Source organism: Durio zibethinus, chromosome 1 (assembly GCF_047325235.1).
Source record: "Durio zibethinus cultivar Kanyao isolate XHJ-2024 chromosome 1, ASM4732523v1, whole genome shotgun sequence".
Taxonomy (NCBI): domain Eukaryota; kingdom Viridiplantae; phylum Streptophyta; class Magnoliopsida; order Malvales; family Malvaceae; genus Durio; species Durio zibethinus.
The window spans coordinates 33,323,917-33,339,180 of NC_143162.1; the positions used below are offsets into that span (position 1 = coordinate 33,323,917).

A 15,264-nucleotide genomic window follows, 5' to 3' on the forward strand; every position below is an offset into this window, starting at 1 on the left:
ACTTATACTCAAGTTTAAAACCATTCCGAAACTTTAAAGATATGTGCAAAAATCTCAAATGGAGTAATTTATTCTCGAATGTCACCTAAATGATGGGGTTTTTAGGAAACTTTATTCCATTAAGTTTTTCTTGCAAGTCCTTAATGCGCTTTAATAATGAATCAAAAACTTCAATAAATAAAAAGTATAATAACATAAAATGGGATCTTAAATATGAATAGTCGCACATAAGCTCCACCTAGATGTTAGGGAGTCAAGATGGTCTCATTATATTTAAGAATCCAATTTCAAATTTGCATTTCATTATATATAGCACCTATTAGCTTACATGCATTTATTTGTTATTGTTTGCACTCATTTTGCATATTTGTTTGTTACCCAATAGTATCATCCTTTTTTTTTTGTACAAAATATCTTTTTATTTACTTGTTTTTAAAAATATGCAAGTTTAAAACAAAATAAAAATAACATTCCGAAAGAAATAATTCTTGATACTCTGCCTAAATGTTAGAGAGTCACCAATAATTTTCTATAAAGAGTGTTATTTCATTTTAAAGATTATTGTGTTAAATCTTAAGCGAAAAGAGTTATTTTAAATTCTGTCTAGATGTTGAAGAATTTTAAGATAATTCTTTAATTTAAAGATTTTCTCAATATTTCTAAATAAAAATTTTAGCAAAAATATTTTTTTAAACGAAGGGAATTAGTATTAAATTTCAAATCAAAACCATTTTATCTAACATCGAAAATAGCGCATGATTAAATAGTACCAATTTATGGGCGTTGTGAGAGTACTAATCCTTCCCTACACGTAACCGACTCTCGAACCTAACTTGATTTTCGTAAATCGAAATTTATCTTTTTGATAAACTTTAAACCCGTTTTTACAATTTTATTAAAAAAATAAACTTTTAGGTGATCAATCACACCCTAACAAAAATTGGTGACAACTTTCTTCATTTATTTCAATTTTAAAAATTCTTTACGTCTGATGATTTTAAAATCGTTACGACAATTTCATACTTGTCTAACATATTGGATGTGTCATGAACAACAAGAAGTACCTGATGAAAGTGGTTAAATTGAGTTTTATCATACTCAAGAAAGCGTGCATGTTTTCTTCTACCAAATAGAACCACCTCTTCATTCGGGAAAAGTTGGTCTGCCATTTAGATTCAGATGAATATATATATACAACAGAGATCATATTTAATTACTTGTGCTTAAGCTGCAATGAGTGCTAAATTTCAAGCCGAAGAATGATAGAGAACTAGTAAACATCATTATTGTAACACTGACCTTAGTAAAAGTGTGAACTGTTTTTGTAGTATTATAGTAATAGTATTTTTTTTAATAGTTATCAGCCAATTAGTAAGCTTGCTTTATTTTTTTTTTAATGAAGTTTTCTTTAATTGTTTTGTGAAAAAAAAAATCATGAAGTTAATTTGGATCTATTATCGAAAATAATTTTTAAAAAATGTTGCTTTTTTATTTTTTGCTTAAGTTAATTCAAAAATTGAATTAATCAAAATTTAATCGAAATATATAAAATTTAAATAAAAAATTTTAAATACATGAAATAAATTTTTTTATTTTAAAAATGATTAAAGTTTTTAATTTAATAATTTAATATTTAAATATTTTATTGAATAATTATATTTAATTTATTTCAAATATAAAAATTTTAAAATTTAAAATATAACTTAATTTAAATTTATTTATCATTTGATTAATTAAAAAATTAATCAAACTGATTTAATTTAATTTGATTGATTAATTTTAAAATTAACATATTTCATTTAATTAATAAAAATAAAATAATTTTATATAAAATTAATCAAACCGAGTAATCATCTCAGCCCAACGCCACATCAACGCTATTCAACAATTCACAATTATGAAAACTTGATATTCCAGCAAATTGCACTTTTGAATATCTAAAACCATCCCCCTCTGACTGCGCAGTCCCAAAGACACAAAAAAGTCGCGGCATATCTCCGATAACTATAAACATTTAGACATTCCTAAGGACTATAGCGCGTTTTCACCGTGCCTCAAATGTGCTTTCACCTGACTCAAGAGCACTCACTTTTGTCCTTTTCTTTTCTCCTTAGGTACATTTCCCTTAGCTGGCTTGAAACTGTATTGTTAACGCATTGATTCGGTTGAAAGCGGGACTATTGATTAAAATACAACGCGTCATTTGGCTGGCATGGCCACTCACTCCCCCCACTTTTTACCTTCCTCTATTTTCAGCTCTTTCCTAGCACTTTCAACCTATAAAAAAAAAAAAAATCAGCACTATAAATACATTCCCTACTTGCAGCTCTCTTCATCCCAAACCTCACAAACATTTCATCCATCTTCTTCTCATTATTTGTTCAGTTTTCTGATCAGTTAAATAGTTTCATCAATCAATTCATTGATCATGGCTTCTTTTGCTACTTCCAATGTTGTTTTCTTTCTTGTTTTCTTGGTCTCTTCGCTTCATTTCTCTACAGAGGCAAGGAGGCTTGCTGAGTCAGACCTAAACGAGCAGCCTTTGCTGTTCCGATACCACAATGGCCCCCTTCTAACTGGGAAAATCTCTGTTAATCTCATTTGGTATGGCAAGTTCAAGCCTTCTCAACGTACTATTGTCTCCGATTTCATCACTTCCATTACATCTTCCAAGCCTACGGTAGCTCAACCCTCCGTTGCTAGATGGTGGAAAGCCACAGAAAAATACTATCAGCTCAGCAAGAAATCTTCTTCTCTTGTCCTGTCATTGGGTACACAAATCCTTGATGAGAACTACTCTTTCGGCAAGTCATTAACAAATCAACAAATCGTACAATTAGCATCAAAGGGTGCTCAGAAAAATGCCATTAACGTTGTCTTGACATCAGCTGATGTTTCTGCTGAAGGGTTCTGCTCAAGCAGGTGTGGAACCCATGGTTCAGCTTTGGGTTCAAGCAATGGTCACATTAAGGGCAAGAGTTCCAAGTTTGCTTACATTTGGGTTGGTAACTCAGAGACACAGTGCCCAGGTCAATGCGCTTGGCCATTCCACCAGCCCATCTACGGACCACAGAACCCACCTCTGGTTGCACCAAACAATGATGTAGGTCTTGATGGGATGGTGATCAATCTAGCTAGCCTCTTAGCTGGGACTGTCACGAACCCATTTGGAAATGGCTACTATCAGGGTCCAAAAGAGGCACCACTGGAGGCCGCATCCGCTTGCCCTGGGATTTATGGTAAAGGGGCTTATCCAGGCTATGCTGGTGACCTTCCGGTGGACGCAACAACCGGAGCTAGCTACAATGCACATGGTGTCAATGGGAGGAAGTACCTGCTTCCTGCCTTGTTTGACCCTTCAACCTCAACTTGTTCTACTCTTGTTTAAAACAAAGAATTATAAGAATACGAACATGACAGCATAAAAAAATATGTTAGGCAGTATAATTTTGTGAGAGATTCTTTTATTGTATTATTGAATTATTCTTTTTCTATCACGATTGAATAAGAGATTCACACTTAAATTTTCTCCTTATCTCATATTCTGAGTTCTACATTTCCTCTGATGCTCATTGTTTAGTTATATTGAACAGAACCTATAGATTTAGATCTAAAAGGTGAAAGTATAAACTAGTCAAATTAAAAAAGGATGGAAAGAGGAGCAATTTTGGCATCATTATCGGAGGAGCGTTCGAAAGATTGGGCTCCATTTCTTGAAGCCTAGCAAGGGAGCTTAAATTTACGGTCATACAACGCACCTTCAAATGTTGACAAAGTCCTATACTTGGACTCTCAAATAAATCTTGAAGTCAAAATTTTGGCCCAGTAAGAGAGTTTAAACTAGTAGCACATAAAAATTTATGCCTCCATAATCTATGTTGCGGAAATTTGTACCGAGGAATGTTGAGGAAATAATGTTGTGTGTTGAAGAATTAAAGCTGAAGGGCAAACGTGCCAACAGCAGAGTCGGGAAAATTACGTTTGGCGTCACCGCTTAATTAAGGGAATTTTATTGACTTCTAAATTGGGGTACCAGATTTCTCCCTTGCTAGCTGTCTATTGACTTCTGCAGATGTCTTTCGTTGGGAAAAACTGAGGCCAAATGTTTAAGTGTACTTCATTTCTTTTTTCTTTTCTATTTCTAGAAACAAAAAATCATCTACAGTTCTACTTCTAGGGGTTTTTTTTTTTTAAACGGTTTTTTGATAAAAAGAAAATATTTTTTAGACACATAGGTTGCGTCGACAGTCCAACCCAAGTTAGGTTATATTTGAATGGAGTTGAGATTAATTCCCTGAATATTGAAAAAAAGATAAAGGGTGAGATTAGTAATTATAATAATAATATTAAAATAAATTATTGAATATATATTTAGATGTAAATGTAGTTGTGATAGTGAAATAAATTATAGTGAGAATAAAAAAATAATTATTAAATATATTAAAATAAAATTTTAAATAATTTAATATTTATAAAATAGTGAATTATTAAAAAATTATTTTATATCAAATAATATTTTGTTAATAAATAATTAAAAGTTAATAAACATAATAATTATCAAATAATATATTTATTATATTAAATTAATAAAATTATTTTATTATTTTTAAATAAAAAATAAAAATGAAAAAGAATAAAAAATTCTTTAAAATATATTTTAATAATTATAATATTATAAAAAAGTAAAAATAGAATATTAAAAATAAAAAAAAGTGATCAATTATTCACTGGACCAAATTTGATCAGTGACTAAAAGCCACCAAACGCACCTCACAACTGGCACTCAAACGTTGTCCAGTGTAATTAGGAAAAACTACTATAGCAACTGTCTTTTGAAAGTGCAGTTGATTCCAAATAAGACCTTAAAAATAAATGTGCAATTTCTTCATTTTAGAATATGTTTATTTTTAATAAAACATTCGTGTTAATTGGGTTTAAATTATTTTAATTTTGAATCTTTTAGATTTAATACTCGAGTTGGTTGGATGGATGATTTCAAATTCAAATTTTTGAGTTTTAAAATTAAATTAATTTATTTTAAATTAATTTTCAAATTATTTAAATTTGAATCATTTCGTTTTTAAGTTGAGCAATTTTAAATTATTGACTTTTTATAAATAAAATAGTTGAATTAAAATTCAAGCGAATTATGCGAATATTTTCCATTTCAGGTTAACTTTGAACCTCTAATTTCGAGTAGGCTCTTTATCAACAGTAGATTTTGGCACGAATGTTTTACTATTTGTTTATAAGATTTGACTTCCAATACATACTTTGTGAATTATCCAAAGTATCTCAATATGTGTACTTCTATCATTAACAAATACATTGTGTATGTTCTAGGAGTTCAATTACGAGCTAAGTAAAAATTTTAAGAATTCATAGTTGTGTAATCCGACGATAAATTATTGAAATTCAAATTTTAATGATCAAAATTTGAACTTTAATAATTTTAAATATAAAAAGAAATTCATTCATTGAAAATAAAAATTAAAAGTTTAAATTCAAAATTACAATATAAAATAATTTTTGTTATTTTTTATGCAACCAATCTTAGAATTTATTGTTGTTGAAAACGAAAACTAAAGGCAATAAATTTGATCATCTAGCTAAACCAGTCAAGAATTACACCTTCGCTTCTTCCTTCTTAAAAAGGTTCAAACAATTCAATCAATTAGTAGAGACTAAGGGACCCCAAGGAGCGCTTTCCCTGTCAACGTACTCAACACTGTCGACGAGCCACCATACACTAAAAACGTGCACACCCACTGAAAAGACATGGCCGCGTAAAGACATGCCCCTTCTTTACGCCATACGCTTGGCCACAGCCAACAGAGCTGCAGCACGCCGACCATCCCGTTTCATGACTTTCACGACAAGTCCGCCGACGATCCACCCTCTCCCACACGTGAGATTAATTGTCTTAAACAAATAATTAGTTGCATTGTCCCGAGCAAAAAGATTAGAGTATATTTGCACCGACGTCCCTTTAGCTTTCCGACCTTATCTTTGGTGTTAGTGCCTTAGCCTTAGCCTTTGCCACACACGAAATCTTCCAAGTTCCAACTGATTCTTGCAATTTCAACTGTTGAATTGTTTTTTAGTTTTGAAGGGGGGCAATTATTTACCTAATCTCAATGAATTGCTTTTTAGTAAGGAGTTGGTGTTTCGAATTTTCATCGGTTTGCTTGTCAAATTCAAAAACAAAATTATTGATCAGATGAAATTGAGAAAAAAAAAAAAAAGATGGACTTTTGAGCTTTGATTTTTAACATCTTAACCAATGGTTTGGCATATAGGAGTATATAAATATTGCAAAAACATTGTCTCAATAATGATAGGGGACGAGAAAATTATAAGTAATCAACAAAATTATCATGTATATATATTTTTGGAGAATAATCATGTATAATTAGTCCATTATTTTAAGAGTATTTTACTTTTAAGATAGCTAAAACTACTAGTAAATTACAAATTTATTAATAAGAAATTAGAAGTAACAATAGTATTAATTAATAATAAAAATTTTAAAATTTAAAATTTAATTCAATTAATTTATATATTCAAATCGAGATTAAAATCTAATATATACAATTGTTTCTTTTATTTTCAAATTGTGATTTGTAATATAAAAATAATAATAAAAATAACCCTTTATTGCCTAAGGAGATATCATGTGATAAATGGAGATAGGCAACCTACTCAATTAGCATGCTATAAGCTGATAAATGATTTTCTTGAATCTCGATTTTTATGAAGAATAATTTTTTTTCCAATACTACCTTAAATTAAGAAGAGCACCAAAACCACCATCAAAAGGTATGGTTCATGTCTCTTAATTTCCTCACCTCCCTTATCCTAAATTTTATAATATTTGCACCAACCAACTCATGCGAAGCTAAAGGGCAAACCGGCAAAGGCTGCATTTGATTCTTCGATATTTTAATTTTTGTTTCTTTTCGAGGTACAACATTGGCTCCTATATTATTTATATTTTTAGGCCACAATAGCTTGTATAACAAAACCACAATATTTACCCATTTTCAGCTTCTTGCTATAAAACCTAAGCATCCATCCACCATTAGATTTCACTTTTCAAACAATCATTAACCTCAAAATAAGGCACCCAACCTCTCTAATTGCAGTTTTTGGCCCCATTCGTAGGAGTATCAATCGTTAAAAAAATAATCACCACTTTATAAAGTTAGCATCCGTGATCACTGACTGCTTTACAAACTGGAGAATTTAGAATAAACCCAATTCGATACTTTAATCATTGGCTTCAAACCTCATACAGCGGCAAAAGCAATTGGCCTTTAAAAAACCATGGAAAACTTTAAAATATAACCTCTTTTTCTAGATTAATCAACAATGTGGGGGAATATGTTTGGTTGATACTAATTCTTTTAGAAATGAAACTAGCTGGAATGCATCATAGATTATATATAAGGTTCACGGCTAAATAATTGCTTGAACAATCCAGATAATTCAGGGTTTTTAATGAACTATTAATTAAAAGATTGATTCATAGATTAAAGCAGGTTTCTTTAATAAACTTAAATGGTTTATTGAAACTAAAAAATGCAGGGAAAAAAATATACGAATAGAACATTGTGGCTACCAGCTAGTCCTTGATCACCTAGGACGATCAACTACATATTCTATTAAAAGAGGCCGGTGCCAAATTAGCTTCATATAGCTCATTGCAATTTATCAAAAAAAGAAAGGAAAAACTCGACAGGTGTTGAGGTATTACAGGGTCAGGAGGATAATATCCTTAAGTAATTTGAAAAAAAAAAAAAAAAAAAAACATTCTTCCTGCAAGAAAAATCAAAGAAACATCGGAGTTTAAGATTTCGAGATTCTTTTTGACATTTTAGTGATTACGTAAAAAAAGTGATAAAAGCAAGAAAGATAGCTGTAGGAGACAATCAATTCAGGTTTCTCTTCCAACTCTTTATCTTGTAATTATTATTTCTCTATACTCTTACGTCTAGAAACATAATTACGTGACTTGGACAGGTGTAATTGTTACCTTTCTTTTTCTTTTTTTTTTTGAGTCAGGGGAGGGCATAACAAGTGGTCAAAGTTTGTCTAAACTATTCTTCTCTTTGTGGGACTCGTGGATTTGATGTTCTCTTGAGACTTTAGTTTAGCCAAGTATTGGATCTACCAATAGAGTTAATGGAAAGGTTGAGTTGAGTTGTATTCGAACAACTCAAAGGTCTTTACAGTGTAGCAGAATGGAAGTAGTTAATGTTTCTCGACTTGGAAGATGTTGGTTTTAACCTTTTCTTACGCTAAATACCTAATTCAATTGGTGACGAGGCAAAGACAGTTGTAAAGTAAATGTAATGGTAACTACAGCGCGTATGGCAGCTTAAAAACGAAAATGAGACAATCCGTGTTGCCATTGAAAATTAATGTTAGATTTTATTGGACATCTCTGACTTTCATTTACATTAATTGTCCAAAAACGCTTATTAATTTGACACTTTTTGACCGTTATAATTATTTCACTTTCCCAACTAAAAACTACAAACCCTAAAATGAACCTCTACTGCTTCCAAATTAGGTCCAATCCACAGAAATAGTAGTGTCTTCTTTGTGGGTTTCAAACAGGGTGTTCCTTCGTTCTCCCACAAACATATAGAATCATATTATAAAAAATGACTAAAATATGGGTAATAATCTCTTTATAAACACTGAAATAGCCAGATTAAAGTAAGTTATTGGTTACTGTAAACCCCCAGAAAGCACAAACAGGGATACCCGAAAGCAAGAAGCAATGAGTTAAGTCTCCCAATATCTTATTTAGGGTATTTTTTTATTTAAATTAATATAAATTTTCGCTGATATTTACGACATATTTTGATCTTGAAAAATAATTTCCCCTTTCTTAAACTTTTCTTTACTAAAAAAAGAAATTCAACTTATTCACCAAAATCTTTAAGCTAATTAGCTAAGCCCCTTTTATTAGTCCCATCCCAGTCCACCACGCCTTCCCTTATCCAATTAGTTAGCGCTTTATTATATCTTCCACCCATTTATGACGTGAAGGGTCAACCCTACGCGGCTCCATTTAAATCCAACAATCCTAATTATATATTTCCTAACCAGCTGTCCTCTGCCCTTCTCCCACGCCAACGCATCCCCCCAGTCCCACTCGTATATATGCCCACTTCACTCGTTTCTTGAACTCCCAAACCAATTCATAGCTCAGCTGCTCAAATATCAGTTACTTTAGCTTTGATCATGGCTGCGATTCCTTTCTTTTCACTTCTTCTGCTCCTCTGCTCCTTGGCTTTGCCTACCCCTTCCTTAGCCACCGCTAGAAAACTCTCAGCTCTTGTTGAACAACAACCCCTCATTCTTCAATACCACCACGGACCTCTCTTTAAGGGTAATATTACTGTTAACCTCATTTGGTACGGTAAATTCTCCTCTACACAGCGATCCATAATTGTCGACTTCTTAAACTCCCTCAGCTACGCCAAGACGCCGTCGTCTCCCTCTGTTTCATCGTGGTGGCAAACGACTGGGAAGTACAAGGGAGGTGGTTCGAGCCGTGTCGTTGTTGGGAAACAAATTCTTGATGACAAGTACTCTTTAGGGAAAGCTCTTAAAACTTCCCAACTCACAGCTTTGGCTTCCAACGCTGGATATCAACATGGAGGTACCGTGGTCAACGTTGTTTTGACTTCCGCTGACGTGGCGGTTGATGGGTTCTGCATGAGCAGGTGCGGGACACATGGTTCGGTTCGGGTTAATAAGAGCAGGTTCGCTTACGCTTGGCTGGGTAACTCGGTGAGCCAGTGTCCGGGTTACTGCGCGTGGCCCTTTCATCAACCCATATACGGGCCGCAAACTCCACCATTGGTTGCTCCTAACGGAGACGTCGGGGTTGATGGGATGGTGATTAATTTGGCAACAGTTTTGGCCGGAACCGTAACGAACCCGTTCAATAACGGGTACTTTCAAGGTCCGGCGGAAGCCCCATTGGAGGCGGTGAGCGCGTGTACGGGGATATTCGGGAAAGGAGCGTACCCGGGGTATCCAGGAGAGCTTTTGTTGGAAAAAACGACAGGGGCTAGCTATAACGCGGTTGGGGTTAACGGGCGTAAGTATTTGCTCCCAGCGATGTGGGATCCTCAAACATCTACCTGCAAAACACTAGTTTGAGCAAACAAAACTGACATGGGAAGAGTTATATTTTGATGTTATTAGGTATATGATGAGCTCTGTATAAACTTATAGTTTGGCAAAATATTAGGATACATGAGGTTTTCTTCTTTCTTGTTTTCTATACTGAGTAACCTTTGTATATCGTTTTGGTTTAATAAAAAAGCAGTGAAAAGAGAAATCATGTTACTTTCCCTTCTGATCGCTCAAGAGTTAACATTTCCGGTACTATTGTTTAGCTGGTGCTGTTGGCTTCGAAGCGTAATGAAAAACACTTCCACTTCCCAAGTTTGAAGAGTTTTGACTGATTAGAGTCTTGAACAACATATTAGTGCATCAAGTAACATTCGTACCGCAGCTTTGTTAATTAATTTGAAGTGTTAGCGGAATGGATTTTTTAGTCACGTTATTATTCCGAAAGAAATAAATTACACTAAATTCAACGGAAGTCACGGATCACCCCAGGTTTAGTTTGGTTTAGTTGTAAAGGGTTCAATCCGATAATTTTCCTTCCCTTATCTCTTGACGATTCAGTCTTTCTTGTACAAATAATAATAATAATTATTATTATTATTACGGCCATCCTATAAATAATAAAACATATTAAAGTTGGAAAACTGCTTGAAATAGCAAAATAATTTCAATAGGCTCAATTTATAAGATGTGTATCTCAACTTTACATGATATTATGTTGGAATTTTTTATTGGTACTAGTCTTGAATGTCGGTACTTGTGTGGAGTAAATCATTTTTTTTTTATTTATCTAGGATTTTTCTCACAAGAAATGGAAAACTTTTTTTTCTTTTGCCCCAAAAAAGAAGGGATATGTGAAAACAAAGTGTCTTGTTTAAATTGTTTTGCCTAGCAAAAAGAAAATGGTCTTATTGCTCAAACTGGCACCCCATCCACATGGGTCACTCATGGGCTGTACTACAATCAGGCCCAAAGCATATAATTGTGAAGTCATTTGGGCTTAGAAAGACGAATAAAGGGTGCTAACTAGTTCGCGGTTTGCAGCTTCCATTGCCAATCCCAATTCCCACTGGCATTTATCCGCCCAAAATGGTCCAATAACCACTGCTCTTTCTGGAACACTCCGCAACCAAAGCTTTTTTAACTTCGAAATCGCTTCTCTCTTCTCCACCGCCACGAAAGCCCTCATCACATACCTCCACTCTCAAACATCGTCCGCCAAAATGGAGCCACCACCACCGCGAACCCCACAAGACCAAGCTCCCCACACCCACCCTCAACCCTCCATCGCCATCCCCACCACAGGAACTTGTTGCAAATGCGGCGGCGCAACAACTTTCGCGCCACCCCCTCAAACCCCAACTTCCTGGCCGGACCTTTCCTCTCCCCCTACATACCGACCCATTCGTGCCCCCGCCATAAACCTCCCTCCAAACAACACCCAAGCCATAATCCTTGCCCCTGTCCCTCAATCCCAAAAAGTCCCCATCATCGATCCTCCTTTCCGCTTCCAAGTCCCAACGAAAAAAATCACATGCCCCGACGACATCCGCAAATTCCACGACTCCCCAACTTCTAAAAACTTCCTCGGCTTCATCGTTGCCTTGTCCGAATCCATCCGTGGCCATAAAATCTCCGACCCATGCCACGAATCTCCCATTATCTCCAAAATTGTCTCCATAATCGAAACCCTATCTCTCTGGATCGATCAAATCCCACCTGTTCAACAATCCTCTCGTTACGGAAACATCTCTTATCGAACCTGGCACGAACGCTTAACCGAAAACGCCGAATCCCTCATGCTCCAGTTCCTCTCCGACGATCTCAAACCCTCGACCATCGAAATTGTCCCTTATTTCTCTGATAGCTTCGGAAACTCAAGCCGAATCGATTACGGAACGGGGCACGAAACCAATTTCACAGCCTGGTTATATTGCTTAGCCAGAATGGGAATCATCAAGGAAGAAGATTACCAAGCAGTGGTGGCTAGGGTTTTTGTTAAATATTTAGACTTAATGAGGAAACTTCAGCTTGTTTATAGCTTGGAACCAGCAGGGTCCCACGGAGTTTGGGGTTTAGATGATTACCATTTCTTGCCTTTTATATTTGGGAGTTCGCAGTTGATTGATCATAAGTATATGAAGCCGAAATCGATTCACAATGAGGACATTTTGGAGAATTTTTCGAGTGAGTATATGTATCTTTCCTGTATTGGGTTTATAAAGAAAGTGAAAAAGGGTCTGTTTGCAGAGCATTCGCCGCTGTTGGATGATATTAGTGGAGTGCCTAATTGGAATAAGGTCAATAGTGGGTTGCTTAAGATGTATAAAGCTGAGGTGCTCGAAAAGGTTCCTATTATGCAGCATTTCCTCTTTGGATGGCTCCTTAAGTGGTAAGATTTTTTATTTTTTTGGTTTAATTGTTTATTTATGAAACAGGATTTTGTGTTGAACATTTTATGTAATTTTCGTTTTGTTTAGTTTGACTTGAGTTCGTAGTTAAAACAAACCATACTACGTCACTTTGTTGCACCTCACTGGCAATGGTCCTTTCTAATAGCTGCGAACAAACCATTTGAACCAATCTTAAACATAAAGAACCCTGCAATTTGTCCATTTGTGTCGTTTTGTTTGGGGCACTGAAAACCTGCTTGCTTTTTTAAAGTAGTATTTATAAGAATATTTCGATGGCTACAAAATATGTACTAGTGCCAGCCTCAATATTGCTTATGGTATCATGGTTAACATTGCTTGGTTTCTGAGAACCGTCTGATGTTAAATTAAGGTAGTTTGCATGAATCTATAGAGAAAAGGTGCTCCTTCATTTACAAATGCTATGCAATTGGTTGATTACTGTCATTTGATCTTGAGGATGGTGCCATTAACAGGAAATGCTCACCCCCCCCAATTTTCTGATATGCATTTTTTAATACCAAGTTACAATGAAGAGGTCTATGCAGGACATTTTGCAAGCATCGGTATAGCATAGATATTTGTTTCTCTATCCTTTGAGTAGATGGCTATTTGACCTACTTAGAAGCAGACTTTGGTGACTTTGAAAGATGGTAATACTGCTAGGTGCATTGTTACCAAATTCACGCCTTGCAATAGATCTATGCTATGTTGAATATTTCCACCACATTGCCAAAGCTGTCCTAAACTTTACCACAGAGTTCTCCACAAGTTAATATGATTACTAAGTTGTATCAAACTATTTGCCCGACAAATTGCTCTTTGCTTTTTAATTGTCCTGGAGTAAGATGATGGAACAAATTGAGAGACTGGCATGAGTAATTTGGATAATTAATTACTAGTTACTTGTACTTAAATTATTTCCCTTGTCTTTAGCTTCTTGTGAATATTAGTCTTTTACTGTATGCTTTATCCAACCTTACCTTTTGTTTCTGTATATACATAATACATCACATACTGGGCCATATGATTGAATTCGGTAATGTAATGATATTGTTACACTGCAGAAGTCATTCATGGGTTGGGTCCTGAAGGCCAATAATTTTCCTGTATTCAGGAACACAATCAACAGTTACCTAGAGTGAGAATCACTGTGTTTGCAATCTAGCATGCCTAGTAGAAATGAGGGGCAAGAAAGGAATTGTGTCATCTATCATGATTGTGATAAATCTAATCCTTACTGTCACTACTATAAAATTGTGCTATATCAGCTCAAAATTTCCTCATTATAATATGGAAACAGTTTGTGAACCATATACTACGGCCTGATTTGGTTATGGGCTTCTGGCCAATCTTTTGGTTCAATTGGTATGCTTTCTTTTAAAGCCATTAGTGAATAACTCATCTTAAAATTTCCTCAAGTTCATATATGAAACAACCTTTTGAGTCGTTTTGAGATAGAAGAAGATTTGATCCAGGCCTATCTTTTGGCCAATTTTGATGCTGTCTTTCAAAACCATTCAAGGTAGAGAACTCATCTTTCCTGGAGATTTTTTGGATGCTCTCTATATTACATTGAAGCAGATTTGCATCAACCTTAATAAAACAATTTGTATTCATGATAAGGCTTAACTAATGGACTGTGTTAAACTGATTTAACAAAGCTTTAGCCGCCTTCATGTGTGGTTGTGGTGTTTGCACTTTGCTCCTTTCCGTTGAACCTTTTATAAAATTCTTGTTCTCCAGTTCTATCACATAAATTCTGGTTTGTTGTATTTTAGGACTATGACATTACAAGATGCTTGCTTGTCTTTAAGCTAGGTTCTATTAGATTTGTTTTATGAAATGTCATTATGTTGCTATTATGTTACGGTTGGAATTAACAAGATGCCTATGTCTAATTAAGATTTCTTAAACATTTAACTAATTCCTTACGTTGAATTTTCACAGGGAATAATCTTGGTATTATCTTTATGTAGACACATGCTAAGGAACCGAGAGAATTCTATTTCTTCCAGATTTCATGGATGGTTGTAGCATTAGAAAATTATCCCATTCGGAATATTATAATATATGTACCAGCTGTTTCTCTTTCTGCCCGTTCTGATTAGCTTATACAGGTGCAGTGTTGTGCAACTGCCCCCACCCTCACCTTTTTTTCTTTATCATATTTCTCGTTTGATGAAAGGCCTCCGGTTCTGTTAAAATGCCAAATGCATGGAACTTATCTTTTGCAATATTTAGGTACAGCAAGTAGTGCACAAAGTTTTGGTGGTAGGTTTTTGAAATAATGATAATTTACTAAAATTGGGATTTATTGCCTAAATCGAATTAAGGCTTTGTTTGATAATCGGAAAATAACTTATGAAAGTAAAATATTTTTCATGAAAAATCTTTTGTGAAAGAGACTACTTTTTGTTTGAAGAATTTTATAGAAAATAGCTTTTATGTTTGGAGGACAACACTAAAAATATTCTCCGTCAGCTTTCATCAACGTCTTTTTTTTATTTTAACATTTTTTAATGGATATTGCATATTTAAATATCAATTTTCATGATTTTAACAGTAATAAATTCATCAAATACTCATGAAAGTTCATAACACATCCATATTCATAAAAATTCATACGAAAATCCACAAAAATACATAATAATTTATAATAACCTTTTCAAATTGATAAAACCCGTTCAAAATTGAA

General features: G+C 34.2%; 2 protein-coding genes and 1 pseudogene across 4 annotated transcripts; all 3 read left to right on the forward strand.

Moving 5' to 3' along the window:
- Positions 1–2,316: 2,316 nt before the first annotated feature.
- Positions 2,317–3,540, forward strand: LOC111312403 (protein PHOSPHATE-INDUCED 1-like). The gene has a single exon (XM_022912616.2). The coding sequence runs from the start codon at positions 2,429–2,431 to the stop codon at positions 3,386–3,388; it is 960 nt and encodes a 319-aa protein (XP_022768351.1). The 5' UTR covers positions 2,317–2,428; the 3' UTR covers positions 3,389–3,540.
- Positions 3,541–9,168: 5,628 nt separating this feature from the next.
- LOC111312406 (protein EXORDIUM-like 2 pseudogene) lies at positions 9,169–10,377 on the forward strand (annotated as a pseudogene). The gene has a single exon (XR_016345080.1). The product of XR_016345080.1 is annotated as a protein EXORDIUM-like 2 pseudogene (transcript).
- A 947-nt stretch (positions 10,378–11,324) lies between these two features.
- Positions 11,325–14,661, forward strand: LOC111312404 (uncharacterized). Of its 2 annotated transcripts, none has more exons than XM_022912617.2 (2): positions 11,325–12,547; positions 14,517–14,661. In XM_022912617.2, exons 1-2 carry the CDS (start codon positions 11,379–11,381, stop codon positions 14,521–14,523), a joined length of 1,176 nt encoding a protein of 391 aa, XP_022768352.2. In that variant the 5' UTR covers positions 11,325–11,378; the 3' UTR covers positions 14,524–14,661. The 2 variants fall into 2 exon arrangements, with proteins under 2 accessions (XP_022768352.2, XP_022768353.2); XM_022912618.2 differs by lacking the exon at positions 14,517–14,661 and adding an exon at positions 13,634–13,918.
- Positions 14,662–15,264: the final 603 nt, after the last annotated feature.